At 37.9% G+C, this 27,943-nt stretch overlaps 1 protein-coding gene across 3 annotated transcripts; it reads left to right on the forward strand.

Moving 5' to 3' along the window:
- Positions 1 to 597: 597 nt before the first annotated feature.
- Positions 598 to 27,907, forward strand: LOC145224024 (uncharacterized). Of its 3 annotated transcripts, none has more exons than XM_080090440.1 (11): positions 598 to 751; positions 13,637 to 14,331; positions 14,910 to 15,546; positions 18,320 to 18,434; positions 19,307 to 19,390; positions 20,777 to 20,945; positions 22,523 to 22,637; positions 23,778 to 23,861; positions 24,677 to 24,769; positions 25,871 to 26,367; positions 26,833 to 27,907. In XM_080090440.1, exons 2-11 carry the CDS (start codon positions 13,667 to 13,669, stop codon positions 27,002 to 27,004), a joined length of 2,631 nt encoding a protein of 876 aa, XP_079946566.1. In that variant the 5' UTR covers positions 598 to 751; positions 13,637 to 13,666; the 3' UTR covers positions 27,005 to 27,907. The 3 variants fall into 3 exon arrangements, with proteins under 3 accessions (XP_079946566.1, XP_079946568.1, XP_079946567.1); XM_080090441.1 differs by lacking the exon at positions 598 to 751 and adding an exon at positions 11,546 to 12,590; XM_080090442.1 differs by lacking the exon at positions 24,677 to 24,769.
- Positions 27,908 to 27,943: the final 36 nt, after the last annotated feature.

Consider the following 27,943-nt stretch of genomic DNA (forward strand, 5'->3'; position numbering starts at 1 on the left):
GTCCCTTCGTAACACAAGCCTTCCGGGGCTCTCGTCTCCCCTGTCGCGCGGCGGCATACATTCAAAAAGCCTTTCGTCAAATGACAGAGGGTGCATAATATAACGCTACAGTGCGTTGTGGCGTGGTGCAGTGTAGGTTAGAGTTTGGACACCGACTTGTCAATTGTGCTGCGTTGTTGTTTTATTGACTTCAGCAAAAGATTGTAGGGCAGTCATTTATTGCTGGTTGTGTAAAGTGTTAGTTTCAGAACGCCGCTTTGTTAAGAACTGTGATGCTTTAATATTTTTTGGAGGATATTTTTAACTGACATGCTAATTTAAACAAAAAATATTGCTACTTAGTACACTATTAGTATAGCCATGATAAAAGGACATATTGCATGCGGAAAATAACGGCCCGAATAGACGTAAAAAGCGACTTACTTTAATGTTCAAACGTTTAGGCAAATGCCCATGCCATCATCAGTGATATCCATAAATAATTGCCGCAACTTTTAAATAATAAAGCATGTGACCTTTTACGTCTATTTGGGCTGTTATTTTCCTCATTAAACCTATGAATAGATCCGTGTATAGTGTTCCAAAGGACATTTTCGTTTGTATGTATATTGTGCAGGCATATATTAGGTAACTAGCCATTTTGGTACGTTGGTCTGATTTTTGGAACCTGAGTCAAGTTTCGACGGGAAAGACAGGACAATCGATAATTTTCGACACTTCTGATTTATCATTTGATTCACGACCATGGCAGGTAAGTGGATAGCGGTTTGATCAAGTTTTTCAAGTGCGCTCAATGTCTATGTGTACAGTATCGTGATAATACTTACATGCTGTTTAAAGTTTCTGTTTGATAGATAGGTCTCGGTTGTATGACACTGTTCCACAGACCTTTATATTACCCACAAAAATTAAACTGCCAATGGACATGTATAGCAAGTAGTTGTTATGGTGAACGCAATATTGTTATGATTAGAAAAATATACAGGCCCTAAAGCAAAAAGGGTTTGGAACAGATGTTTTTAAGTGTTCTGCGCCCTTGGCATATTTACAGGTTTCATTAAAACGAAATAACCTTAATAGTTTACCACAATTTCATGTAAAAACGTAATTTATTCAAGCAGGATGCAACAGACAGCAACACTATTGTAACGTGGGGAAATTTAGACCAGTTTTCTTTAAAGATTTCGTCATTTGCTTAAAATTATCGTGGTAATAATATCTCTACCTGTTTGTTGCTGTTGGTCTCAAATTGTGCTTTCAATTTGCTGAGAACCAAAAGACGTTTTAAAAGCGAATAATGGCAAACAAAAAAGTCAATTGCGATTCTTTGTACGACGGCCGGCGTTTAGAAAGCCATTAGCGCCGGGTCCAGTTACAGTAACCAATGGCACAATAACACCCCAAACGCAAAGGAAATTTTGCACGAACGGTTCTGTCTCAAGTAGTGTTTTTCACATATGCAGCACACTAAAAAACTGTTTGTTAGTTCCGGGGTCGGCAACCTTTTTTGCACCTCGGACCAGTTTTAAACGTGAAATTTGATCACGGACCGGCCTTCCAAAAACTACAAATATTCAGAAATAAAAACACAAAAATAAGTTTATCATACGCCGATGCACGGGCAAAATAGTTCAAAACATTCAACCTGAAAAGTATACGGCCCGGCAAAGAACTCCCCGCGGACCGGCACTGGGCCGCGAACCGGCGGTTGCCGACCACTGTGTTAGATTATATTTAGGCTGTAAGATAATTGAAATAGGTGAAACAAACATATTTATCACTCTATTGTGATTGTAGAGAATATGTTATTGGTAACAAAGATACGATTAAAATGGGGTTCTAGCCCTATCGTGTATATTGCATTTTATCTTTCAATACTAAAACGCGATACTATAAAGTTACATTGTGCAAAAACGAATATTTCGCGGTACACTTGGAAATCTCTCGCCACATACGGTTTGTATATTACTAGTCTAAAGACTAAAAGACGTACATCAGTCTCCGCAAACTTATAAAGATCAAGATAGTCTTAATAGTGTGCAAACCTGTCATGTAAATCAGGGGTCGGCAACCTTTTTTGCACTACGGACCGGTTTTGAAACTAAAATTTTATCGCGGACCGGTCTTCAAAAAACTACAAATATATAGCTATAAAAACGCTTAAATTAGTTTATCATGCCCGGGATACATGGGCAAAATGTTTCATAGCATTTAACCTGAAAAATTATACGGCCCGGTAACGAACTCCTCGCGGACCGGCGGTTGCCGACCACTGATGTAAATAAAAAGGAACGCATTTCAACATCGTATACAACGGTATACAGTAGGCTCTACAATTTAGGCAAAGTAATGTTTGCAACTAAATACAAAGTGTTTAATAGCAGGTAGGTTAATTGACCCGATAAATCCTGTTTTCAAATTTTGTCTTTATTGTAGCATGTCTTGTCGCTTTAGGCATGCCTTGCATTTTAAACGGTTTCTGGTCTTGCGTATGTCACTGCGCTGGTATTCGAACCTGTCTGTAATAATCGCCAGTGATTACAGCTTGACAGTTGAACTAATACCGCACATAACTACTACGGCCAACTGGCTAATTGGAGACTGTCGTTGCCTGGTGTAAACATTCAAAACCGATTTGATTGGTTGATTTGTAACGTTGTAACGTGTTTAATTGACGTTTGTTTAGGCTTGTACAATGTAATATACTTTGACAACAACATAAGTTTTTCCTAAAACGATACCTTTTAGTTTTGTAGCTAACTTTAACTCATTTGAGCTAAATTGTACTAATGGTCAAACGTTTGACTTAACAATACAAGATTTAAGTCGTTTTCGGACAAAAACACGTCGAATAATTTTCATTCATAATGTGGTTCTTGAAATGGTGTAATTACAATCAAATACTCAAAGTGTTTTCATAAAATTGTCTATTCCTGGACCTAAATTTAGTCAAATGAAAAGTGCCTATTAACCGAAAGTGCCTGATAAAACCGGTTTGAACATTTAAACACCTTTTTCAAGCACTTTACCACGCCAAATGACACCAAGCATAACCTTTAGTAATGCCCCACGCGTCTATCAAAGGTTTGAATCACTAGTGGTGTACTACATAGCTTCAAGAGGTCAACAAAAATGTTTGACAAAATTGTTTGGTATAAATAAGCACACTCTGGACAATACAGGTAAAATATTAAATCAACGTGTTTGGTTTTTTATTTTATTTGCCCTTTTTTCAATATCATTTTCTCTGATAATATTAAAAAAACTCTGGTTTAGAATATTTTTTTATTGCATATAATTATGGTACTTGAAGTATAAAATTCCAAAGCAACGTAATAGCATCATGTCAATAAATGATAAGCTGCAAACAGTGCACACCGTTACGACCTATAAGGTCTCATCAGTGCAGCTTATGGCGAAGGAAACTTCGTATTGGATAGTGTAACCATACAACGGCACTCCAGTTTGTTGGGAGTAACGTATTTTCCATTTTAAAAATAGGAAATTATTGCTAAACATAAACTGAAACCAACAAAGCAAAATTACCTTTTTGCGTTTGCTGTTATTTATGCCTAAATCGCCAAGTACGCTTTAAAATAAATCCTGAGAAAAAACTGGTTTGGGCTAAGAGAGCACAACAGCGACAACAACAAACTAATGCGGCCATTGTAGTAACCTAGATTGTCGGCAAGCCTTTGAACCGCGTTTTGATAAGAAAGGTCCTTCGAACCGGCGGCGGAAAAGTGGCTTTGCGGGGGATAGCCGACGCCAAAATTTGTCAAGTCTTTTCCTTCCGAGCGTTGTGTTTACCCAGGCGTCGTTGTGAAGTCAGTTTTGTCCGAGTTTTGATAACTACTTGACGGCTGGTAAATCATTTCCAAAAATCGGTTGACCCTTTATAAGAGCTAAGTTTTTTTTTCCTTAAAATTCTGCGTTTCGGTACCTTATAACTAAATAGCGTTTTGACTAAATTTGTAAAAGACAACCTGAAAGTTTTCTTGGCAACAATTTTCTTCAAAAAATTATTTAAAATTAAAAAAATGTTAATGACGTCATCGATTAAAAAATGACGTCATTTTGTTTTTTATTTCGCTTTCACATTAGATAAAGCATGTCATTTTTTACATCTATTGGGGCCGTTATTTTCATCATTAAACTTATGAATAGATCCGTATGTAGTGTTTCAACGGGGGATGTTTCGTTTGCTAAAATGTCTTTTTCAGTCTTTATTTCTTACTTTTAAATCGACCGACGGACACAGTTGTGCTGTGTGTGTCATGTATCACGCCTCGTAATGGGCCGAAGCAGTAAAAATGACCCACGGGCAGTTTTTAATGACCTTATACGACTTCTTTGATGTGCGTGACCCCGATGAAAGGTCATATTTTTATTGATGACGCCAATTTCGTCGAAATTTATCACCCATTTTAATTTGTTATTTTTTTTGTCTTTCAATCCGTTCTATCAAATCCATCAAATTCGGTCTTTTAAATCCATTAAAATTTCAATTTAGAATTTGCATCAGTCCTTTTTAATTTTGTTCACAAAACAACCAAAACTTCAAGGCGCATCGATGATATTAATATGAAAAAAGATTAGTCATGAAATGCAAGGGTCCCATCACATACATTAAATTTTCCGTTGTCGTAATGCCTTCTAAAACCGTTTCAAACCATTGGTACACATTGTTACAAGCCCCCAACTTAAATACACCGGTTAGAGGTTAAACGCTCACAAAATTGTTGTATAGTTTAACAGTTTTTATTTCTTAGTATAGAGTAAGCTTTTTATGTAGTTTATGGTTATTATGGGTCCATATGGGAATGCTTGGTGACCGGCTGATTCGGTATAACGCCCTCAATAAATAGGCCTGGCGTACTATGATTTTCATACGAGAGTGCCGTGATCGCTGGTCTGCATGAATGCTTCAGGGCTGATCCCAGTTATGAGTTTATGATCACTTAACTGGTTTTTAATAAGGCATGGGTTTTTAAAAATAAATTTCGTTACCCAGAAAGAGAAGTAAAGTAAAATAGAACGAAGACTAGAAGACAGCATTGAATTTGTAGTCATGCAAAACTACTTGCATAAGCGTCGGATTTAACATTTGTGGTAATTGAAGTACTTCAACCTTTATATGACAACGCGTTGGCTATTCGTCCACTTAATCAACACTACAGAAAAAGTCATCGCAAGACCACTAGACCAGCCCTACTTATAAGTCACCACGCAAAACACCGCCGTTAACCAACGGGCGCTGTTTAATGGCACAAGTAAAAGAATAAACCAATCCAAAGGGTGTGGGCACTCTGGTCTTGTTGACACAGAAAAAGACGCTTCACTATTGGACCAGGTTAGACGCTTGTAACTGATACTCAACTGGTTACAGTAATAATCCAACGCAATTATACCCTGCTGCGAGGCATAATGATTGTCCTGTGGGAATTAAAGTATTAGGTGATTACCGTTAGGGTGTAAATAAAGACCAAAAAACGGGGAGCTAAAAGCTAAAGCGTCGTGTGTGTTTCGGTTAGACATTGCGTCATTTATGGATTAACTTTTCGGTTCAATTAAAAACAAAGGCGGTTTGGGGCGAGGCTAAAATCATTTTAGGAGCTTTTGTTGTTACCCATTGCGTCATTTTGTGGATAGTGTAAACTGCTGAACGATGGGCCCATTTGCTTTGATGTGTGACCAATTTTAGGGATTTTTTTCTAAGGTAAATTTTGTGTTATGCTACCTTGTTTTGGGGGGCATATCCAGTTCTAAGTTAAGTTTATTTTGCTTGGTGAAAATAGCGACACAATAGAACTAAAACAATCACCAGCCGGAAATAGCTGCGCAACGTTAAGACGTTATGGGGCGCAAAAAAAGTGGAGGGCACAATTGGTGGATTATGACTGACTGCGCTGCGGCTACACCGTGGTATAAAGTTTTATGTAACTTGGGCTCACAAGAAAATAATTTGGCGCATTGTGGAAATGTCAACGAAGTTGGAATTATAGGGCTTATTAAACGTTAACAACATATCACAAGTATGGTCTATTCAAACTAGAGATGTACCGAATATTCGGTTTGCCGAATTTATTCGGCCGAATCGGTCATTTTTGAAAAGATTCGGTTTCGGCCGAATAATTTGTTGCGATTCGGCCGAAACCGAATCTTTTACGAACACAAATTTAAAGCGTTAAACATGTCTTTTCTGCTCATTAAGGCACCACGGAATCTTTCAAAAGCCCAAACATAACGAAAATTGCGTCAATGTTTATCTTTTTCAACACATTATCGTTTTTCCCACGGTAGTCAAAAAAATTAGTAATTCATTGGCAGGTTGCCAATCATGCTTGAGGCAGTTTTAAACCCCACAGAACTGAAATAAGGACGAAACACGACTATTCTGCTCTAGTTGCCTGGTAGATGAACATTTTTTCATGTCCAACGCGTAGCGTACGACTTCGCGTGACGTCATAATTGATTCGGTTGATTCGGCCGAATTTATTCGGCAAAACCGCCGAATATTCGGTTTCGGCCGAATCGAAATTTAGCCGATTCGGTACATCACTAATTCAAACACCATTTTCTTGCCAGCAAAAATTACAACAACGTTATTCTTTGAAAAAGCGAGACTAAATAACCGTGCCGCCAGTGGGCGCCGTTGAGCAGACATGGGACATCTGTGTATTTTTTTAATGACAAAGTATTGAATAAATATATTAAAACTCAGGTTATTAACTAAAACAAGTTGTCGGTGCCTTTCATGCTTAACATTTCCGTTCAAAAAAATCAATAATAGTAACGAAGAAAATTTTGGCATGGCTATACACTGCGAAACAAGGCAAGACCATTAGCATGTGCGCCACTGGTCTATCGCTTTATCGATCTAAAACAAGAAGTGCTGTAATGTGCTGGGTAATTTTTTCTGCGTTGTTTTATGCAATATTGGCTGCAAAATTAAAACAGTGTTTTTCCGTTGACTCTCTTAAATTGTATTAAAATTTTAAAATGGGCGATATTTTAACGGATTAAGAGATGTTTTTTTACCCTAGCTTTCATAAAAATTCTTCAAACGTGTACTGATTATTTTTTCTACATGAAATACCGACCACAATAAAAAGGCTGCTTACAAAATAGAGGTATGCACAATTTAAAAATACGAAAGTTTATGCATAAGTGCACCAAAGTTATGCATAAAAAGGAACATTTTATCAATTTTAAGAAATTTTACTGCATTTTCGGGCAAAACATTCTGTATGTGGCGGTAGGGGGTCTTAGTTTGCGCATACGACAAATCTCTGAAGCCGTTGCCTTCTAATTTAATCGCCTTGTTGAAGCATACAGATGTTATTTCAATCGCACCTACTTTTCAACATCACGAAAATGGTAACAACAAATCAAACCTTTATGAAAAAAACGACTTAAAGGGATTTGTACTTTTTAAGTAAAACCTTTTACAACGTTTTAAAAAAAATCACTGCTGTTATTTTCAATAGAAAATCTGTCTAAAATGGTGGTGTAGCCCTATTACTCAAAAACCTTTTATCTTTAAATTACCCTTTGCAGCATTGGCATGTCAGTTATATTTCAGTACACCACCGGAAAAAGAGATTCGATTTGAAATTTCCGATAAGGCGCGTTATCTTTCAACAGACGTCTGACTGAGCTAAATTCCACGCTTTCAACGCACCGTATCTTTCAGTTCATAGCGTTTCGTGCCATGCCCTCGTTGCTCCGGTGTTATTCAGCCTATGCAATCTAATAGCACAGTATCGATGTTTTCTGGGTGCTGTTTAAGATGTGGCAGGAAAAACTGTGAGAAGGCCAGGCTAGGGTTGTGTTGGTAATTTTTTGTGTGTGTTCTGTTGATAAAATTGTCAAATTGCAAATATTTTTTGCTTGTTATTGCCTACTGTGTTCATGTTTTTGGGCACAGTACTGCAGAACTTAGTCAGTATAAAAAACATTTGGAGGGAAACTTCTAGTAAGTAGATTTTACACCATAAAACGCAACAAAAAATAAACAAGTTTGAATAAGCAAGTAGGCTATACAGCGTTTTGCATAGCAAGCAAAACACGCCCCAGTCCAATATACTTTGGTGCAAGTGCAGATAACACTATTTTAGCGCAACTTCGGCCAGGAAACCAAAAGAAATAAAATGTTTGATGCACCAAAATTTTAGAAATATTAACGCCATTAAGCCTTTGCATACTGTACGCTGCTTTTGATGGTGTTTTTTTCCTTTTTTTTCTTTTTTAACAGTACTTTGAACACAGAAAAATTACCTTTATTAGATGCTTGTGTTAAGTACAACATTTCAATATGTTTACGGTAAGACACGTAATATCCATTATCTCATAAAACGTGGCGATTTATTTGAATTCAATAACCCTATGATCTCTTGGTGTATCGCCGTGATACAGCTGCCATATGTGGTCGTCCGAAATGCATTTACATGGCGAAGGCCATGATATGTTGTCACATGTATTTGTAGCTGCAACATCAAAACGACAACACGGAACGTTAATATTCACTAATGTAAAATCCTGTAGGCAAGCAGTTGTCAGCAGGGCTGCCAAAGCTTGGGTTTTGCCCCAAGATCTTGGGTACTTGACGTCTTGGGTTCTTGGGTTTTATTTTGAAAATTATAGCAATTCTTGGGTTTTGAGTGTTATTGAGGAAATAGATATATGTAAGAACTATTTAACGAGAAAAGTTTTTCGGGTAGCTGCACTGTTTGGGCCATGTTATCATCTCTTTTATTTTCTCTCTATTCTAGACCTTAATTCTTTCTAGATAAGTATACAGTGAAAGCAATCGTTACACTTAAAAATGCAAATAGATCAATGTTCGTTAAACATAAAAACTGCGAACCATCAAAGAAGTTTTAAAGCTTTTAAATATACTGTAGACATTACTAATTTTATGAAAAAGAAAACAGATGATGATCATCAAACAGCCAAAAGTGAACTGGCGATTGCTGCATATTTTATTGAACATAATATTCCCTTTGCTTGCATTGACCATTTCCTACCAAAAGTTTGTAAAGTTGCATTTCCGGACTGTAAATTGTCAAATATTTGTCAATGAAACGAGTAAATTTCCTAATTAATTGCATTTCTAACCACATTTTGCATTCTTGGGTTTTCATTTAAATTCTTGGGTTATTTTGCTGTGAGTCTTGGGTTTTGTTGAAATTCTCATTGGCAGCCCTGGTTGTCAGCCGTGTCGGTACTAAATGCATTACTAAGCGGAAAACGAAATGTGATGTCAATTTTAATCCAGTTTTCTACAGGGACGTTCGTAAAATCACATTACAGTTTCGGACAAATGCTTGTTTTAGACACAGAGTTCACCAAAAATTAAACAGTGCAAATGTAACGCAAAAAGATCACCAAAATTTGTTGTTGTCACTGGAATTGTCTTAGGGACCTTAAACCAACGTGGCTGAATTGATTCGATTTACTTTCGGAAAACGGCCACCCATAATTTGGTAAATCACCATAATTGAATCAAATTTCCCTAGTCATTTTCATCGGCACATGGTGGGCTAAATGACCTTTCTAAAAAAGAGTGCTTACGTAAGGGTCAGTCAACCTATGTACTTGTTGTTTAAATTTTATTTTTCAACTTTTCTGTGTAAATCGGCCGTTTGCCTATATTAGTCGGAAGATTTTGCGATATGATTCGCCAAACAAAAAGATTAACTTTTTGACTGATAGTGTGATAAAATCTTGCATTTCATTTCTCTGGAAGTTAGTCACATATTTATGCATTATTATTGACGTCACAATAGACATTTCCCGCCAAGATTATTGATCGGTTAAGTTCCAAAATAGTTTTATTTAGGAGACAGTTGCAGCTAGAACCTTTTCTTTGTCAGCTTTTCTGTCAGCTAATGCCGCTCAGGCATATTGCATTTGGCAGTGACATTGATCTTTTTACAATCAATCGCTTTGGATAAGCTCGAAAAGACAGTAAGGTCATATTATAGTGCTAGGTTTAAGCAGGTTACAACTTAGCCTACTGGGTATGTTGTAAAATCAAGTTAAAGATTTTGCGATATGTATGTTTTATTTGCTGATGTTTGAGTCGAACATGAAACCTTGAAATGCGTGTTTGCAAAATTCTTGGTCAAGTCTTGTGTAAATGACTCCCATCAGTCACTATGGTATGTAGCCTATACATAAACATGTGTACTATTTGGCAAGTCTTAAGATAAACCGAAACCCTTTAAAAGTAAGGTATGTTGTTCAAACGTAAAGGGTCTTATTGACCATGGTGTAAAACTTTATAGGGTTTATTCCACTACCCAAATAACTTAAAAAGCTACGGAGTCATCGAAGCATGGGGTAGCTTTTGTTTGCCAGGCGGTTTTTCTGTGTTTTTCTTCGCATATTTGACGTCGCAATGTGTTTGCTCACTGGTTTAAACGACCCGATAAGGTTCATGCTTTCAAAAAGGCTGAATTCGTGATAGCCACTTTGCTAGCATTGTGCAGTTGCTTTGTAAAACTGAATTTAGTAGAAGTTATTCAAGTTACAAGTACAAACTAAAGTTTAAACTGACAAGCTCATAAAAAATGGATTAAAATTGCTATAGTTTGCTAAAACTGTTTGTTTAAAAGGCGCCAAAATGGCAAAATGAGAAAGGGCCGTTGGTTCCACAACATGCAGAACGTGCAACCGTCTTGTCACTAGATAAGCCAATTAGAACGGGGTTATCAGATACGAACGAGCCATAGAGCTGTAAAAAGAATAATTACAGGGTACTGACACCTTTGCGTGTTTAAAGTGCCAATTTAGCGAATCCAATCTTGTGTTTGTAATAACATCACTTAGTGTGTGAACTTTAGCACCTGCTGCACAATGGAATTCGATCTTCAGTGTTTGTTTTAAGCACCGACTATTATTTACGCAGCAAAAGAAAATACAGACACTTACTTTACAATATATACCGATTTTGTACAGTTGTTATTGCTTTTATTCAAAATGTTCTGCGATTTTTATTGGAAAGTCTTTATTACTATGTTTTGCGCATTTTTACTGTTTAGTGAACATGGTAAGTAGCAACTTACCATGTAGCACAATAAACACGGTTACCGCCTACAGTCTAATTATAGCAGCACCTGCCAGGAAATGCAAGTTTTATAAACAGCGATTTGCGATTATAAAACCGCTGTTTACTTTATCGCCTACTTTGAGTTACCCGCTGTGGGCACAATGGGAGATTGTATTTACTTTCGAAGCAATCGCATTTTCACGGATGCGGCCATCAGTCACGCTGGCCGACTCGCTACTAACGATGTTAACTTGTTCTAGAATGCCGCCTCGATAGCGCGGATGTCAGTTTGTTTGTTTTTGAAGGTGCGCCGCAAATGTTTTGCTGCCATGACAAAGTTAGACCCCCTTCTTTCTGCGCATGTGAGCGTTGCAACAATACAAAACTGCAGTTGTTGAATTAGATAGCTCAGTTGTTTTGAGTTTGTTTAGTTCTTGACAGTATAAGCGTTTAACTCAGTTGTTTAGTTCTTGACAGTATAAGCGTTTAACTACAGAAAACACAGCAGTGTTGCAATTTGAAGGCAAAATACTATATTTTGGAAGGAAGTTCTAAGCACAGTATGGTTTACTTTAGTTAGCCTTCAGTACCAATAGGGCAATTTATATCCAATCAATACGTTGTATAATAGCACGTGTAGCGTCGCACCTTCAGTGCAGCGCCTGGACAAGCTACCAGTGCGAGCAACAGAGCATGTATACAAGCATGTCGTTCTGATTTAATTGTAAGATAATGATCTCATATTGCCAATGGCCAATCTCTTGTCCAGTGACTGACCAGCAGCCAATGGCTCTCGAGATTTTAATGGTTTCGCAAACATAAAGGCCATTCCGAGAGGGCCAGCCATTTCCCTAACACACCCGAACGAAAATAAAACTTCAATGGAGGTAATACCGCAATACCACCGCTTAGATCATAATTGCGTAATTGGTCATGTCGGCAATTTGATATGAAACGACTCACTAAGATTTCCGTTACAGGATAAAGTAGCCTACTAGGGTTTTTGCTGGCTTAGTGGCCAACCAAAAACTGTTAATAAATTGGCGCCTTTATTCACTTGAGAATTGCTGTAGGTCTCTGCGGATCTAGGGTACGAAAAAAACGCATTTCTAGATGTTACATTTTCTCAATAGGTCGGAATTTTAGACAACCAGGGCTAATAAGCATGTTCTCTCTGTTACGTAATAAACAATAATCGGTCACATGTCAACAAGTCTGATTATCCGGCATTTTTTCTTGTGCGTTTATGACGTCATAAACGCGGGATACAGTCTCTGCATGTCGGCTTTTTGCAGTCTTGCGAAGTTAGTGCGTTGTTTGCTGATACGGTTCAAAGAAGGCAAGGCCTCTTTGTGGCTCAAAGTAGAGCGTGGTAACTGTTAACATTTGTAAAGCGGTGGCGTGCTGGTATTTAGTGTCAGTCAAACTCAAACACAGACCGACTGCAGTTTAAGAATGGTTTCATTTTGAAGTTTTAACCCTAGGCGGTCTAACATGACATTCACAGTCGTTGCGTCGCTTACGAGAAGTGCAGGTAGATTGATTACTTGTGTAAAGTGTGTTTTAAACTTACTATGCTCGATGTTAAGCGTTTTAATTTGTATCCTACGTTGCAAAACGGAACCTATACTTTCAAATGTATTGTAATGCAAGCACATCTGTACTTAAAACTTGACCCGTTTGAGCTATAGAAAAGAAAGAGCATTTTTCAAAAAAGGAAGTCTAAAATCATGGCAATTCAAAAATATATAGCTGTAGGTGCGTCGTATCGTATTATTTGTGGATTGTTATGTCAAGGTGGGGTGTAGAAGGCCTTATTCAGCGTCAAACAAACTGCTGTTTTTCCCCTATAGCCACAAACCTGCATTCAGGTGGTGCAATCGTGCGTTAAGGCAAAAGTGGACAGCCAATTTGAAAGCCCAAGTTGTTTTTCCAGTGAGGCCCTTAACGTTTTAACCTCAAAACGTGGACTTTATTAGTTAGCTGTCGTTTCGGTAGGCGGGGTATGAATGCAGGCTTGCTCAAACGGGGAAAAGTCAATGAATGAACGGTCTTGCGATTCCCTGTGGTGCCGAAACAGGTTTCTTGCTTGCTGTATTGGTACTCCCTTCTTTTTACGACGAAATAATAGACCAGGACGCGATTGAGGAAAGAGCTTTGTACAATAGCTGATTAACCAGCAGGGAATTTTAATTGAGACACGGTTCTATACCCTGGAAAGACTCTGATTTCAGTTTCAACGTGAGATCCGTTTCTTTTGTATAAATCTGTGTACAAAATTTCGGTCTGTTGAAACTCAGTAATGGGAAACTAGGAAACCAACACATGGCTGTAGAAGTTGCTTCACAGATTTTAGGCTTTCCGAAAAACGTCTTGTTAAACTTTTAAAATCAAGTTGGCTTTGCAATAAGGCCACAAGCAATTATTTGTGTCGGTTTTAACTATGCTTAACCCTGTTTTACAGAACATACCGTTGTAAAAAAGGTCTTTGAAGCATTGTGTCAAGTTTTTTGTGTATTTGATTAAAGTATTGAATTGTGGAGCTTTAGCGTGACAACCGATGTTTTGATTTCTTTACAGACGCACGGACAAACTGTACTTGTTGTAGCAATGTCTGCCGTTGCGAACGAACACGCTCATTCTGAATACAGCTACCAGCGAACACACCCACATACAGCTTTGCCTCCCTACAGCAAAGTCAGTGCTTCAACTAGAGCCCCACCACCGTACTTTGCTGGAACATTTGCTGGAATCGAAATAGCCAGTCTTCCACCATTGCCAGAAACTCCATCAGAAATCGACACAGAGCAGCAGTTGTTATACAGTGCTGGATACCATACTGACGATTCTAACCCTTACTGGGACGGGCAGGAAGTATTTAGCTATTATTCTCCAGATCAAACTGAAGGAGCGGTGCTTTATTTCTCCGGTGACGAAGAAGAATACCATAGACGCTGTAGTCCCGGCGAACAACAATACATACGCCACCAACACCCCCTAAATCAGAATATAACCCCCCGTAACAGTATGGGGAGTGCAAGCAGTGCTTTAAATGAAGGACAAACAGGCCAAAGGGGAAAGAAAAATAGACGAAACAGTTCAGGAAGCGATAACGGTGGATTTGAGTCCGCCGCACCGAAAACATCACTCGGCGTGAAAGAAAAATTGCGGTCTTCTTTGGATAAGATCAGCCTAAAACCGTTTCGTTGGAGCAGTTCGGATAAGTTGACTCATGGCGCTGGAAGCTCAAAATCGAAGTCGAAAAATAACAGAAGGTAGATGGCCTTTCTTAACAAATGTGTTGAAGTTAACTTGACTTTGTAAAAGCAACAAGCCAATAAATGATTAACTGCAGAGGGTACATATACTGTTTTGACATGTAAGGTATCATCAGTGCAGCTTGGATAGCTATACTAGCCAATACGGTGTATGTCTAGTCACCAGCTGCAGTGATGAGACCTTATGGGCCCACACTATATGTACTGTCTGCAGATAAAATGTGACATTAACCTGTAGATAAAAGACCATTTTTAGCAAAGTTATGGAGGTCAGTCTTGAAACCTGTACATGTATTTATACTACAAATACCTTTTGTGAACAGGTTTTTAGTTGAATTTTGGGTATGAAGTTTAAGATGGAATGTTTTATAAAATTAAAAAAAGTGTTTATTGCAGTAAATGCAATTGTTAACATGTAATTGTTAGCACGCAATAAATACTTGCGGTTTTGTGCTTAAAGTTATATTTAACCGCACTAAGGTAACGTGAAAAAGGCTACAGTAGGACACTTAAAAGTGAGCTTGTGTCCTTAAATTTAAGTCACCGCATCCTTATATTGTTTTGTCACATAACAGATACAGCGACTCCGGTGCAGCATTTGCAGTCAACAGCCCCGCTAATGTGCTGAACGGGCAAAAGGGAAACAGAAGTGGCAGTGCAACGTGTGAGGGCGATACAGGCAAACCTAAAGAAGCCACCAAGAAAGGTTTTTGGAAAAGCAACGGCGCGAATCGCCTCATCAAACCGCTGTACTTGTCGGAGCCCACACGTAACACCCACATGGACACAATGCAACCAAAGCAACTGACTGATACACACGACTATGTGAATTTATCGGCCACCAGCGCTAAAGTAGTGCAAAACCGGCGGCGACAACGGCCATCAAATGACTACCAACTCCCCCCGACAACCCAGAACTCGTATTACGATTTAACCCGCGCTACAGACGTTAAAGAGACGGCCGCCCGCGCTAAAGGAACTTGGAACATGCTCAAGACAGCCAAGACCAAGCATGCACCGGTTAAGGCATCGGGTTTCCATTCCTCGTATGCTTCGCTGGGAAGCTCAGATACCTTGCAGTCCTCAGGAACATCACAATGCCCTAACAACACATCGGACACGTGGACAATGCCAGAGGTCATTGGTGACGCAATAGAGGTCAACGAACCGCCGAAATTGGCACCCGTGTCTGGGAAACTACTTCTGGACAAGGTATGAATCGTCTTTCTAGGTTTTGTGTGGGAATTTTTCGGTTTAATCCTAAACGTAGTCAAAGGTTCTTAATTGTTGGTACAGCGGTATGTACCCCATAACAGTGTGTTTGATGCACAAGATCTTGTGTATGGCCACAACGTGCACATCTGATATCGCCTATAGTGGTCAATTGTGTGCATGGCCAGGCATACCATAAATTTGGCGCTCAATTCACGTAATTATTAACCTGCAAACGATAGCATATAAAAGCAGTTAAAAATGTCATTCTTGTCTAATAGCACACAGAGAAAATTATGTGTGTGGCCATAAATCTATGGAAACATTGCCCTCAATCATTCCCCTTCAAAAGGTACCATACAAAAGCAGTTAAAAATGCTGTTTTTGGCCAACAGCTATAACACAGGCGCAAATATTCGCAGTAAAGTCTATATACTACACCGAATGGTTTTAAGACACCCATGGATTTTGCTTCCATGACGACCATCTGTTAATGCACACGAATACAAAAGGATCGGCCCCTATGATGTGGTCTTGTTACCTTTAACGAGCCGCCATACAAGGGCTATAGTGCATGCACGCAAAACCCCTTGGGGCATGACGCGTTCGTGCTGACAACGTCATCAATACTCGCCGATCAGTCTTTGTTTGATGGTAAAACCCCAAGGCCTTGCGCCGTGCAATTGAGTATTGATTCGTCGTTGGACGGGATGGTTGTTTAAATAAACTCGGGTGCTTTGTTTAAACCGGCCTTGATGGGTCTATTATCGATTCTCTGCACATTTGCTTCGAAATTTTTGATTTTTCGTCAAGTTTAATATGCCGGGCTTGTGTATTCTGCGCAAAGCCCATGGGAGTTAAAGGCTGGTATTGGGAAATTTTTGGCGCGCTCTAAAGGCTATTCGCAAACTCACATAGTTTATAAATTTCTTTACTAATTTGGTTTGGGAATAACTTGGCACAACAACAACTACTAGGGGCCATTATTAAACTATTCGTATTATAAAACCCAAAACCACATTAATTCACCAATGAACTATAGCACCATTTGACCTTTTTAGTTGTCCTAATTGAGTAAAGTAAAAAAGCCTAAATTTTGTATGTATTCCAAGTCTTGGTCTGATATTTTTAGCCAACTAAACTGTTTGCACATACTCTTATGCGGTGTCGCTGCGCAATGTTTGCATTCCAGAACTTAAAAGCTCGCCAAGTCATTGTTCAGTGCGCCTGCCCTTTGTAACATTTGTTTGATGGCTCAACCTCCCAAAAATGTCAATAATTTCACAATCTAGGTATCCAAATATGTTGAACGTGCACATATGTTCAAAACTTAAATAGGGCTTTCTTGATATTTTGTTTTTATGTGAAACCTTCCCCCCAAGAAAATTGTGAAAAATAACGATTATTTGGCCCCAACTAACAACGGAAAATTGGAATAAAGTACTGATGGGTCAACCAGTGGTGGGATTCAGCCGGTTCGCACCGGTTCTATAGAACCGTCTCACGAAATTTTATGAGATTAGCGAACCGGTTAGCATTACTGGTTACTGTCAATGGACTTTTTGTAACAGAACCGGCTGAAAAACATGACTTTTGTGATAGAACCGGCTGACAAAAAATTGAATCCCACCACTGGTGTAAACTACCTTAAAACAATTTTACGCACCACTGAACAAAGCTGGTTTAGAAACGCGCTCAAGCGTGTGGTCATAGCGTGCACAAGCCGGTGAAATAATCCAATATGAATGCCCATACTTAAGACAGCCCAGTACCAGCAAGTAATGGTCATTGTGCCAACACCCCGGGCCCTTTCAGCGCATGAAGGACCCTTAAAAGTTTTGTTGTTTGAAACAACAGTTCCTGACCATTGTCGAAATTTTAGCGTCCCGTCGGCTCGCCTTTTTATTTCCGTCGACTTTTGGTGTGGTCTGAAATCAGCCACTTATAAACGCCCTGGTATTTGCGCATACGACAAGAGGTATAGCAAAGCACGACCTTTATACTACTACTTTTCTTTACTTTGTCGTACATTCACCCAACGGTCGCATTTTAAAAAACGTTGAAGTTTTTGCCGTTAAAAAGGTACGAATTTAGGCCTTTTGCTGTTACAAAATATCGGCTTTAAATATCGAATTTGGCCTACTTAATTATCGATAATCGGTATGGGTCGTAAAAAACACATCACTCTGTCTTTAGTTTCTATAAGATGTCCCTAATGTTCTATATGTGTACAGTACACGATGAAATAATAAGTTGAACTTTAAGCCTAAATTTCTCGTGTGAAGAAAGCCCTGTGGTAACTAAACCCGGCCACCGAAACCAGCTTAACTTTGCTTAGATCGTCATCTAACCACATCCTAATGACCTCATGCTTCCCTTGGGCAAATTGGCAAAATTCTCACAATGCCCTCCACAGTCCAAATGTTTGTCACCGTTTACAAGCCAATGTAGTCAGGAAATAAGGTTTACAACGGTAGCGAATGCAATTGGGACAATAAAACTGACAAAATAAGTTGTTTACGTGTTATAAACCAATTTGTTAGAAAAAGTACGTTTTTGCTATAAATTCGTTAAGTTTTTGTAACAATCTGTTTTGTGTAATATATCTTTTTATACGTTCTAACGAACAGTGGACTTTAAAATACAAAATCTGCTATATATGCTGTTAAAAAATCACTTTAACGCACATATATATCAAAAATAAGAAACATACAATGGTTTCAGGGCTTTTTTATGACAGAAGATCAACTGATATGGTGATTTTGTTGTCTAGGTACCAGCGGGAACCACCATTCTCCGTCCTACAGCGTTTAAACCACCACTGAAGCAACGAGCTGTGCGTGACAGTCTGTCTCCTGCGCATTGCCATTCCTCCTGGGAACCGAACGGTATGTCTATTTTTTCGCATTGTATTTTGCGCTATGAAACACGATTAGTAAAATATTGAGAACTTTGCGCCTTGTTATTGCAAAGCAAAACACCACAAATTATTTGCATTTTTTAATCGTACTCGTAAAATTTACTATGGATATAATAAGCTGTAACCGTTTTCGTGTAAAAACAAACAGTTAGTTTAGACTGGTTTAATAAAAATTAATGGAACTTCTTTACTTTACCATACTTTTTTTAAGTTTGAAAATATAACAACATATATACAAGCCGTTGCTGCCATGTATAATATCAACTTTATACAGCTCTTCTTGCATTTATATTTTTGTACCGACGTTTCGACGTCCTGTACAGGTCGCCTTCATCAGGGTAAATAACACTGAATGCGCGTAGTACAGTGCACGATATACAAAGAAAAAAATGCATATTTCGGTATAACAACATATTTTGTAGAATTTTAAAGGCATAAATTTAATTTTAGAGTGTTTTACTTAATACATTCAGTGCGCAAATAATGGGGGCACCAAAAGCAGCATTTTCGTAGTGTTTGTTTGATGTTAGGTGTTTAGCGTGAACAAAATCTTCGCCCTTAATTGTGTCAATAAATCACTAGAGTCGAACAAAAGGTAACCACCCAGCTAGACCTATTTTTCATCGTACCGCGGCGCTAGAATTTCGGGCAGTTTGTCTACGCAACACTATTATCTAAGCTCGTTGTGGTGGCTTTTGGGCGCGTAGAGGCCATTTGCGCCAACCAAAATTGCCTGCCCTCTCAGCAAAGGCATGCAGCGGTGTCGTAGCATCCAACTTGTAACGCTATCTGGTTTTGCAAGGCCGCCCTTTGACGTTATTGGTCTCTTGTGTTTCACAGAGCACTCTCCGCAAGGCAGCTACGGTGCTAATGTTCTGGAAGAAAAGCGAAGTGTGTCTTGCGAATCAACCCATTCTGATTCAGGTAAGGTTGTTGAACGTTGGCAAGTGCAGACCTATTTTACTGCAGGATAAAATTTACCATGTTATGAGAATTTTTGCGACCAAAAGTTGATGTGTTTTTTGCCAACTAGCTGCAAGTTAAAGTTGACTATGTTTTTAGTTCTTTTCGATCAAAAATTGATGTGTTGTTTGGCAGGGTGGTATTAATAGAAAAGAAATAAAATAGTCTAGTGAAGGAACCATGAAAATATTAGTCATACGCTTAAAGTTAACTAAGTTATTTCGTCTCATTAAAACAAATGCGTTTTGGGAAAATATTTTATAATTTACAGCATTTTGAAAACTTACAAAAACAAAAATTAAGCTTACTTTTGATTAAACACTTTGTTTTTTCTCAGTTTTATGTATCATTTATCTCGGGTAATGTTTTAAAACAGTCCAATACTTTGCAAATATGGACATAAAATCACACATGTAAACAATACAAGCATTGTATATGAAACTTTTAAACTTGACTTTTGAACCTCTACCTTAGAGACGTCATAATTACTGTGACTAAGTGTGACGTCATAGATAAGCCGACTGTCTCAGTGACGTCATAGTTAGGCTAACTGTCACTGTTGTTTGTCAACAAATGGCTGAACGCCGCTGTGCTTTTTGTTTGTGCGACGGATTTTTGAGACTTCTACGAAAACGTGAGACTTTGAAAAGGAAATTTATCTAGTGTGGCTTTATCGCGGCTTTGGGCACTGATAAACACTGTTTGTGGGGCCGCATGGTAAAATTATAATGGGCTGTAAATGCGTTGCTTTTTTCGTGTATGGCCGCTACTGGTTCTGTCAAAGTTTTGGTACTTTACTTGAAAATATGAATAAAACGAAAATAAAATGAATTAAATGGTCAAAATGGAAAACGGTATTGAAACTGTGTGAAATAACAAAGATTAAGTATTTTGTTTTTGATTAATTTATAAAAAAAACAATCGTATCAAATTACATGTTTGGCAGCCTTGCAAACTGAAATTGCGTGCAAAGGCCAATATATTGTACATGTTTCTTTAAATTACGAGACCACTTGCGTGATATTATCCATCCAATTTTTAAACCCTCAAAAACAGGCATTTTTGCGACGTGTCTGGAAAAAACACGACATCACACAGTTCATAGCCTCGCGTGGCCTTTAATTACAATCACAAACTACGGTTTACAAGCTTATTATTGTCCTTCTTGCCACCGGGAGCGCCTGCTTTAATTAAGCCGCCGACTTATATTTCCGAAACTTCAAGTATTATACTTGTGACACGCGCCCACTAAAGCCTCCTATCCGTATGCCACCGTAGGCTATATATAGCAGGTTATACACCAGGTGTGTCTAGAAAACGTCTTTAAGTTGCTATGTTTTGGTGCAGGCCGTCATTCAGTCACAAGTATACCAGTGGTCAACACAACTGGTGGGAGTTTTAGCTGTTCCGGATCAGAAGGCTACGCAAGCGCGAGAGTGTCTTCTTCTACCACACATAGTGCCATGCATGAGACTGACCTCAACGCATCGGATGTTTCGTTGCAAATGTCACCAAAGTAAGTTTATTTTTTGCTATTTGATAATAAAATGTGCTGGTTTCAACGTATATAAAGTAAACCTTGGTTAATCCGGACCTGTTTGGACCCAAAAACTGTCCGGATTAAACGATGTCGATTAAGTCTTACCATATTACAAATCATTTGTACCTCGAGTTTTGTCTGAATTAGGCGAAGATCCGGATTAACCGAATCCGGCTTAACCGAGGTTTAGTGCACATCGGGTCCGTTATTTCCTTTTATGGTCAAGATATATATGCTGAAATATCTTTTTACAGACATAACATTTGTATCGCAAGTTGTAACATTTTATCCTAGTTTACCTATAAGTTTACCCACAAGCCCACCCAAAACGTGAAATTTGCGCTTGGTTTTAATATAAATTTCCATGTGAACCTGTTAAAAAGCGACTACGTTATACTATTTGATGGGCACATTGTAATTTCAAGCCCAAAAACGTTTGAAAACTTTGCATACAGCCCAGTTTGTTTGATGTATGACACACAACGACTGCTTGCTACAAAACAAGTTCGTATGTTGACATGAAATTCTTGGCAAGTCTCTGATATCAGTAGTACTATGTCATCTTGTCAGTACAGTGCCCTTATCTTACTAGACCGCGTACAGTGTGGTCACAAGCCAAGATAAATAACTGTACCAGTTCGCTGAAGCAATTATAACCTCCGTGTGCGTTGCTTTCTCTCCGGGGCTGTATGATAAATTACTTGCGCATTTTTTAAACTGTTTACAGGCATGCATACCTGAAAGAGTTTTGTATGTAAAAAGGTTTCGTTTAGACGTTTTTGAGTCTTTTTAAAGCAAGTTCATTAGTATTTTTCTACAGTTGTTTAAAAGGCCAGGACCTATTGTGTAGATCAGATATAAAAAAGGTTGCTTAAATTACGTTGATTTGAATGTATTGTGCAGTTTTCCGATATGAGTTACAATACCAAACAGTATATCATATCTAGGTGTCCGTTTTCAGTGACATTTTGTTGGTATTCGATATACCGGTAGACCCTATCTGGAAGTGTGTGTTTGAAACACTTGTCTACAAATTAAAATTGCCAAATAAGGAAGTGAAATTTTGCAAAGCACAGTGTTAAGTTTGTTGCTTGAAAACTACATTAATGGCAAAATAACACAGTATTTTCAGACCAGTTACAAAAAGCTAGGCTCTTAACATTTTGCTACCAGCATTTATATATACAGCAAACCTCGGTTAATCCGGACCCGTTTGGACCAAAAATTTGTCCAGATTAGGCGAAGATCCGGATTAAACGATGTCGATTAGTTCAAGCCTTACCACATTACAAATCATTTGTACCTTCAGTTTTGTTCGAATTAGGCAAAGAACCGGATTAATCGAATCCAGTTTAACCGAAGTCTACCGTAGTTTGTTTCTTTATTACATAGTTTATGTAGTTTAGGTATTTTCCTAATAAAACTATTACAAATCAGTACATTAACTAAAGTTACATTCAAATTTATACCTCGAGTTCTGCAATATCAAAGACCCAATGCCTTGATTTGATTTTCAATGACACCATCCTTACACTTTGTCTTCTGAATTCCAGAACTATGTGCGATGACGTAATGCTTCGTGATTTGGAATGCCGTGTGAAAGCTAAGGAAAGCGAGCTAGAAATGCTACGACGAAGTTTTGAAGATAATGAAAAGGCTTTACACATGGTAGGTTAACATTCTAAGTTGTATTTTTGGGTGTTTCCTAATGAATCTTTTGATTTTGGTAAGATTTGAACAAAAACGTATATTTTTTATGAGTTGTGTAAAAACTGTTGCGAGTGGCCAAGAAGTTTTTCGGGTTAAAATTAACAAAAATATAAATGATTTATTCTTTTCCCTGTGACTAATACATATTTACGATTTTTATTTGTCAAAATTTTAAAACAAATATTTTTACAATTTGGTCATCTCGTTATGCTGTGAAAATATACTTATTACTAGGAACAAACTTTCATAAGTTTTCAACATAAACCGTACAGTTATTTGCAAACCAATGTTGCAAAATATGTAATAACGATTTGACAAGCCCTCTAACGCGTTCTGTTTGACAATATCGCACACTATATACAGGGTTCCCGCGGGTATGGAAAACCTGGAAAAGTTATTGAATTTAAATTTGTATTTTTAAGGCCTGGAAAAGTTTGAAAAAAGCCAACTTTTGCAAAAGTCCTTGAAAAAGTATGGAATTTGGCGACTGTTTTACCCTAAAATTGCCAGATAGGGATAGGAATTTCAAATCACGTAACATATGAATATTCGTTGTAAGTATGGTAAATTGGCTGCATATACCAAAGCCTCTTTACTACTTTTACTATGGGAATTGCTCGATTTTTTTTCGAATAAGTCATGGAAATTTGTTTGTTTTTCCTTGAAAAGTTTTGGAAAAGTCATGGAATTTGTGAACGAAAATTGTGCGGGAACCCTGTATATGTAAAAAAATCAAAAACGTGACGCCTTTGAATTCTACTAATATATTACATGTTCTCCTGCGACAGTTGAAACATCAAATCATTTCAACGCTTCTCAATTTCATGTCAGTCATCGGCCACAAGCAAATTATGATCCTCGGTTAATCTGCTTTCGCTAAACGTCAATCAATGGACAACACAACGTAGGCGTTCCGTAAACACTTCAAGTGTCTAACACGGACCCACACGGCTCTTACATCCGTTCTTAATGACGTCATCAACCTATTACGTCATTGCCTAAAAAAATTCGCGTAAAAAAGCAACTGCGAATGAAAATTTTTGACTTTCAGCTTTGATGCGCCGCCTTTTTTAATATCACGTGACGTTTGATTGACAGGTGTACGATGACCGACAAAATATGTCCAGGGATGAAGAGATTTTCGAGATAAAACAGAAATATTCCAACGAGCTTCGTTCACAGGTAGGTTCGGGTTCTATTTTCAAATGCGGCATGCATGGTTTACTGTTTAACCTTTAAATTAACGTTTTTGTGACATGCTGTTGAATGTACGCAAAATGAATTATGATTGATATATATGTAACACCTTGATTTTAGAGTAGTTAAAATCATAGTTTGTGATAGGCAAAACAATAATTTTGACTTTAATTGATAAATATTTGACTGTTTAAGATGACATTTTAGACGGTTGTCCAATATAAGTAAGAATTTTAAACCTTTACCATGGCAAAAAATCAATTTGTCATTTAATTGTTTACAAATAAAACTACCAAAAAAAAAACACACGCATAATGGTCCACTGTGCAACTAAAAATCATTTTTCAGCATAACCGAAGTATTTTTACGCGTCGCTAGCCATTTGGCAAATCTATTCTAATTGGACATAATGCCGTTTGCCACACAGAACTTCTAACAACCCGTAAGCTCGTCTTATTTCACATCAATGCCTCTAAACCGCGTTTGAAGGTCACGTGATTAAAATTCGCGCCTTTGTGTCACGTGATTGACCGCTGTGAACCATTAAGGTGAACCTCGAGTTTTGTCCGAATTAGGCGAAGATCCGGATTAACCGAGGTTTATGTCTAAAAAACGATCTATATGGCCCTAAAAACAAAAATAATACGGTTGGATTCATCATAACTCGTTTGGAGACCCTCTTTAGACCAGTTCACATGTGTATCGTTAATTGTTTTCATTGTAGTGTGCTTGTTTATGTAACAGCAACCCTTACTAAACTCTAACAAGCGCTTGTTGTATTTTATTGTGCACACCGACAGACTGCCAAGGTACTCAAACAGCAGCAAAAGCTTGAAAGAAATTTTCAGTTGGCTAAAGACGAAAACAAGCAACTGTTATTAACAAATGTGGAGGTAACCAAATTAACCCTTTTTTTACTTTTTACTTTATTACTGAATTTTTCTATGCTTTGTCGTTCTACTGTTTTCCTTTTGCTCTTTTTCTCTCTCTCTTTCTTTCTCTTACTTTAGCCTGCTCTAAGCCCTCTCTTCAATATCTGTACATTTAGGCTTCGGCCTTAATTGTTTGATGTGATTAACTATAACGCATGTTCACTAATGCTTTTTAATCAGCCATGTTTCCCATAGGCATACGCTGACTTTAAACTCCGTATAGTCTTACAAAATACCAGCTACCCTAAAAAAACAAAGAAAGGGCCTTAAAATAATTGCCATTATTTGAAACCTCTATGTCAGAAAGTACAATTTAACGTTGGATTGAAAATGGCTTTAAAATTGGCTGTGACAACTTTTTGAAAGTGAAGTCGTGTTAGAATTGATCGGTTGCTGTGGAAGGGATAAACTGTCTTGTATTCCCAAGGGAAATGTTAATACAGTTACACTTAATCTACTGTGCAATATTTTGTATGGGAAAGTTTTTCGGTAGAATATACTTGATGTAAATACTGTGAATTATAAAAATATGTTATAATAAACGGTATTTGTTGGCAGTTTTTAGTCAACACATGATTTATAGAATTAACGGTCATGTTTTCAGATTATATGTCCCAAAATATTTTGTGCTAATGCTTTTTAAATATATATTAGGGTAAAATATTGCAACACTCGTACTTGCTTGGTATATGAAGACTATAATGAACCTTTTATGTTTATTGATTTAAAGTCATAAAACATCAAATGCTTGCTTATACAGATACTGATGATGTTGTAAAGTGAAAATATGTTTCAAAACTTGAAGGGCAAAATACTTTACATAATATATCGAAAACATTTTTTTCCACAAAACAAATAAAAGTCCAAATTCCTACTTTAATAGGTTACTTATGTGACAATTTCTGAAAGTTATTTCCGTTTCGAACACTAGATACGGATCTGTTCATAAGTTTAAACGTTTGAAATATAAAGCATGTCACTTTTTACGTCTATTTGGGCCGTTATTTTCACCATTAAACTTGTTTCCGTTAAATATATAATTATAAGATTATTTTCTTACAGCTCGAAGATCGCATCAAAACCATGTCTGACGTCATCGAGAAGCAATCCCGGCAGCAGGATGTCGCTGCGGAGCTACGGGCGAGAATCGACGAAAACGAATCCCAGATTCAACACAAAAACGGAGAGGTCGCCCATTTGAAACGACAGCTCAAAGAGAAACAAATTGAACTGACACAGCGGACAGGCGAAGCTGTAGCCCTCCGTACAAGAAACAGAGAACTCTGCGCACAACTCAAACGACGTGACGTAGAGGCGGCGCAGCTCAGCGCGAAGCTACAAGAAAGCGATCACGTGGTCTCTGAGCTCGAGCGAAGGCTGGATGACCCTTTGGCGCCATCTGGAGACGATAGGAACTACCTCGCGCCACTCAAGCGTGATATCGACACGGATGACTTGTTGAGGCGGGTTGAAGAAATGGAAAGACGTAGCGCCGCTCAAGCGGAACAGTTTGAGAAAGAGCGACAGCAATGGGCTCAGGAGAAAAGCCGGGTAATCAGGTATGTCTCATCGGATTTAGTAGTTTCTACGGTAACTTAGAGGCAACTAACTGGTTTGTACAGTTTACCTATTGGCCGCATTTACAGTAAAAAATTCACTTATGGTTTTACTTAAAAATCTGTTAAAATGCCATCTACACAAAGTTCTTTAAGAGTATATCTTGTGTGCGTGACATTATGTAGCAGCTTGGACAAAGTTGGAACAAAATGATCCTTATATTTACCCCAAAGCAGCAACCTGGTTAAAAATTTCTGACGTTTAGTTGTTTGAAATCAAATTCAGAAATTTGTTCCATTACATTCCAACTTAAACTTTATTTTTTTAATTTCCCGTGTTTGTGTTTTGCGTTGAAAACAATTTAACCACTGGTTCACCCTAACAAGCAGTACTGCCCTATAAACTAACAAGGTCACTGTAAAACCCTTTGAGAACCACCGGTAAAACATTGTTTTTTTTTTATGTAGGTACCAGAAGCAACTTCAACTTAACTACGTGCAAATGTACAAAAGATCCCAAGCTCTGGAAGACGAAATTGATTTACTTACTTCACAACTAAACGGTGACGGAGCGAATGCAGAATCTGATGTGAATTCTTCAAGCCTGCCTGGGGATTTATGTTATCCCATGGAAATTTGAATCTTTATACAATAGCGTATGTGTTGCACTATCAAAGGGCTTGTAGCCTATGTGACAAAAATTTGCAGTAAGGATCGGGCCTGTCACTGCCTACACTTGAAGTTTACTTTTTATGACCTTTAGTAACCTTGAAAAATTTTGACTTTCTGTAACCTTTGCAAAAGTTTGACCTTTTGTAGCCTTTGCAAAAGTTTGACCTTTTGTAACCTTTGAAAAATTTTGACCCTCCGTGACCATTGATAAAGGTTGACCTTTTGTAACCTTTGACCATTGATAAACTTTGACCTTTTGTAACCTTTAAAAAATTTTGACCTTTAGTAACCTCGATGTTACCTTACTAGTTTGAACGTTAAGTGTCAGTGAACTTTATGTCGACTGCCGGAATCGAGTTCACACGTTTTGCCTTCTTTCTTTTGCCCTCTCTCGTTTTCTGTATGTTCCACTTTTTTCTTTGCCGCACGATACCTCTCTCGAAATCCTTGCGTCGAAACGTTAAGGGCCGAAACAAAATCAGCCGTCTATGTGAAGCTTTTGTAAAAGGTGTGTCTGAAATTGTTCTTGTGCGTTTTCTCATGTCCGAAAATATAACGTCACTATGCTCGTTATGTCGTCATAAACAGTCACGTGAAATGAAATTTGAAAAACGTTGAATTCGTTTCCTGAATCAAACTCTATTGGGCATTGGTTTTGGGTTTCCCCTATTTTCATGTCAATATTACAGCAGTTACGTATATTGCAGTACTTGACAACGCCATTTTCTTTTCTTTTTTGTGGTACAATCTCCGTAAAAAACATTTCCCTCATTTCTATTTTCATGTTTGTTTGTTTTTTTCGTGCACAGAATTGACTGATTTCACCAGATCTTCAGCGATTGGTATTTTCAATAAAAGTCAATTCATTTGTCTTGCCAAAAAGTGTGTTGTTACACAGGGATGTGCC

This window comes from Phallusia mammillata, chromosome 4 (assembly GCF_965637545.1).
Source record: "Phallusia mammillata chromosome 4, kaPhaMamm4.hap1.1, whole genome shotgun sequence".
NCBI classification, from domain to species: Eukaryota; Metazoa; Chordata; class Ascidiacea; order Phlebobranchia; family Ascidiidae; genus Phallusia; species Phallusia mammillata.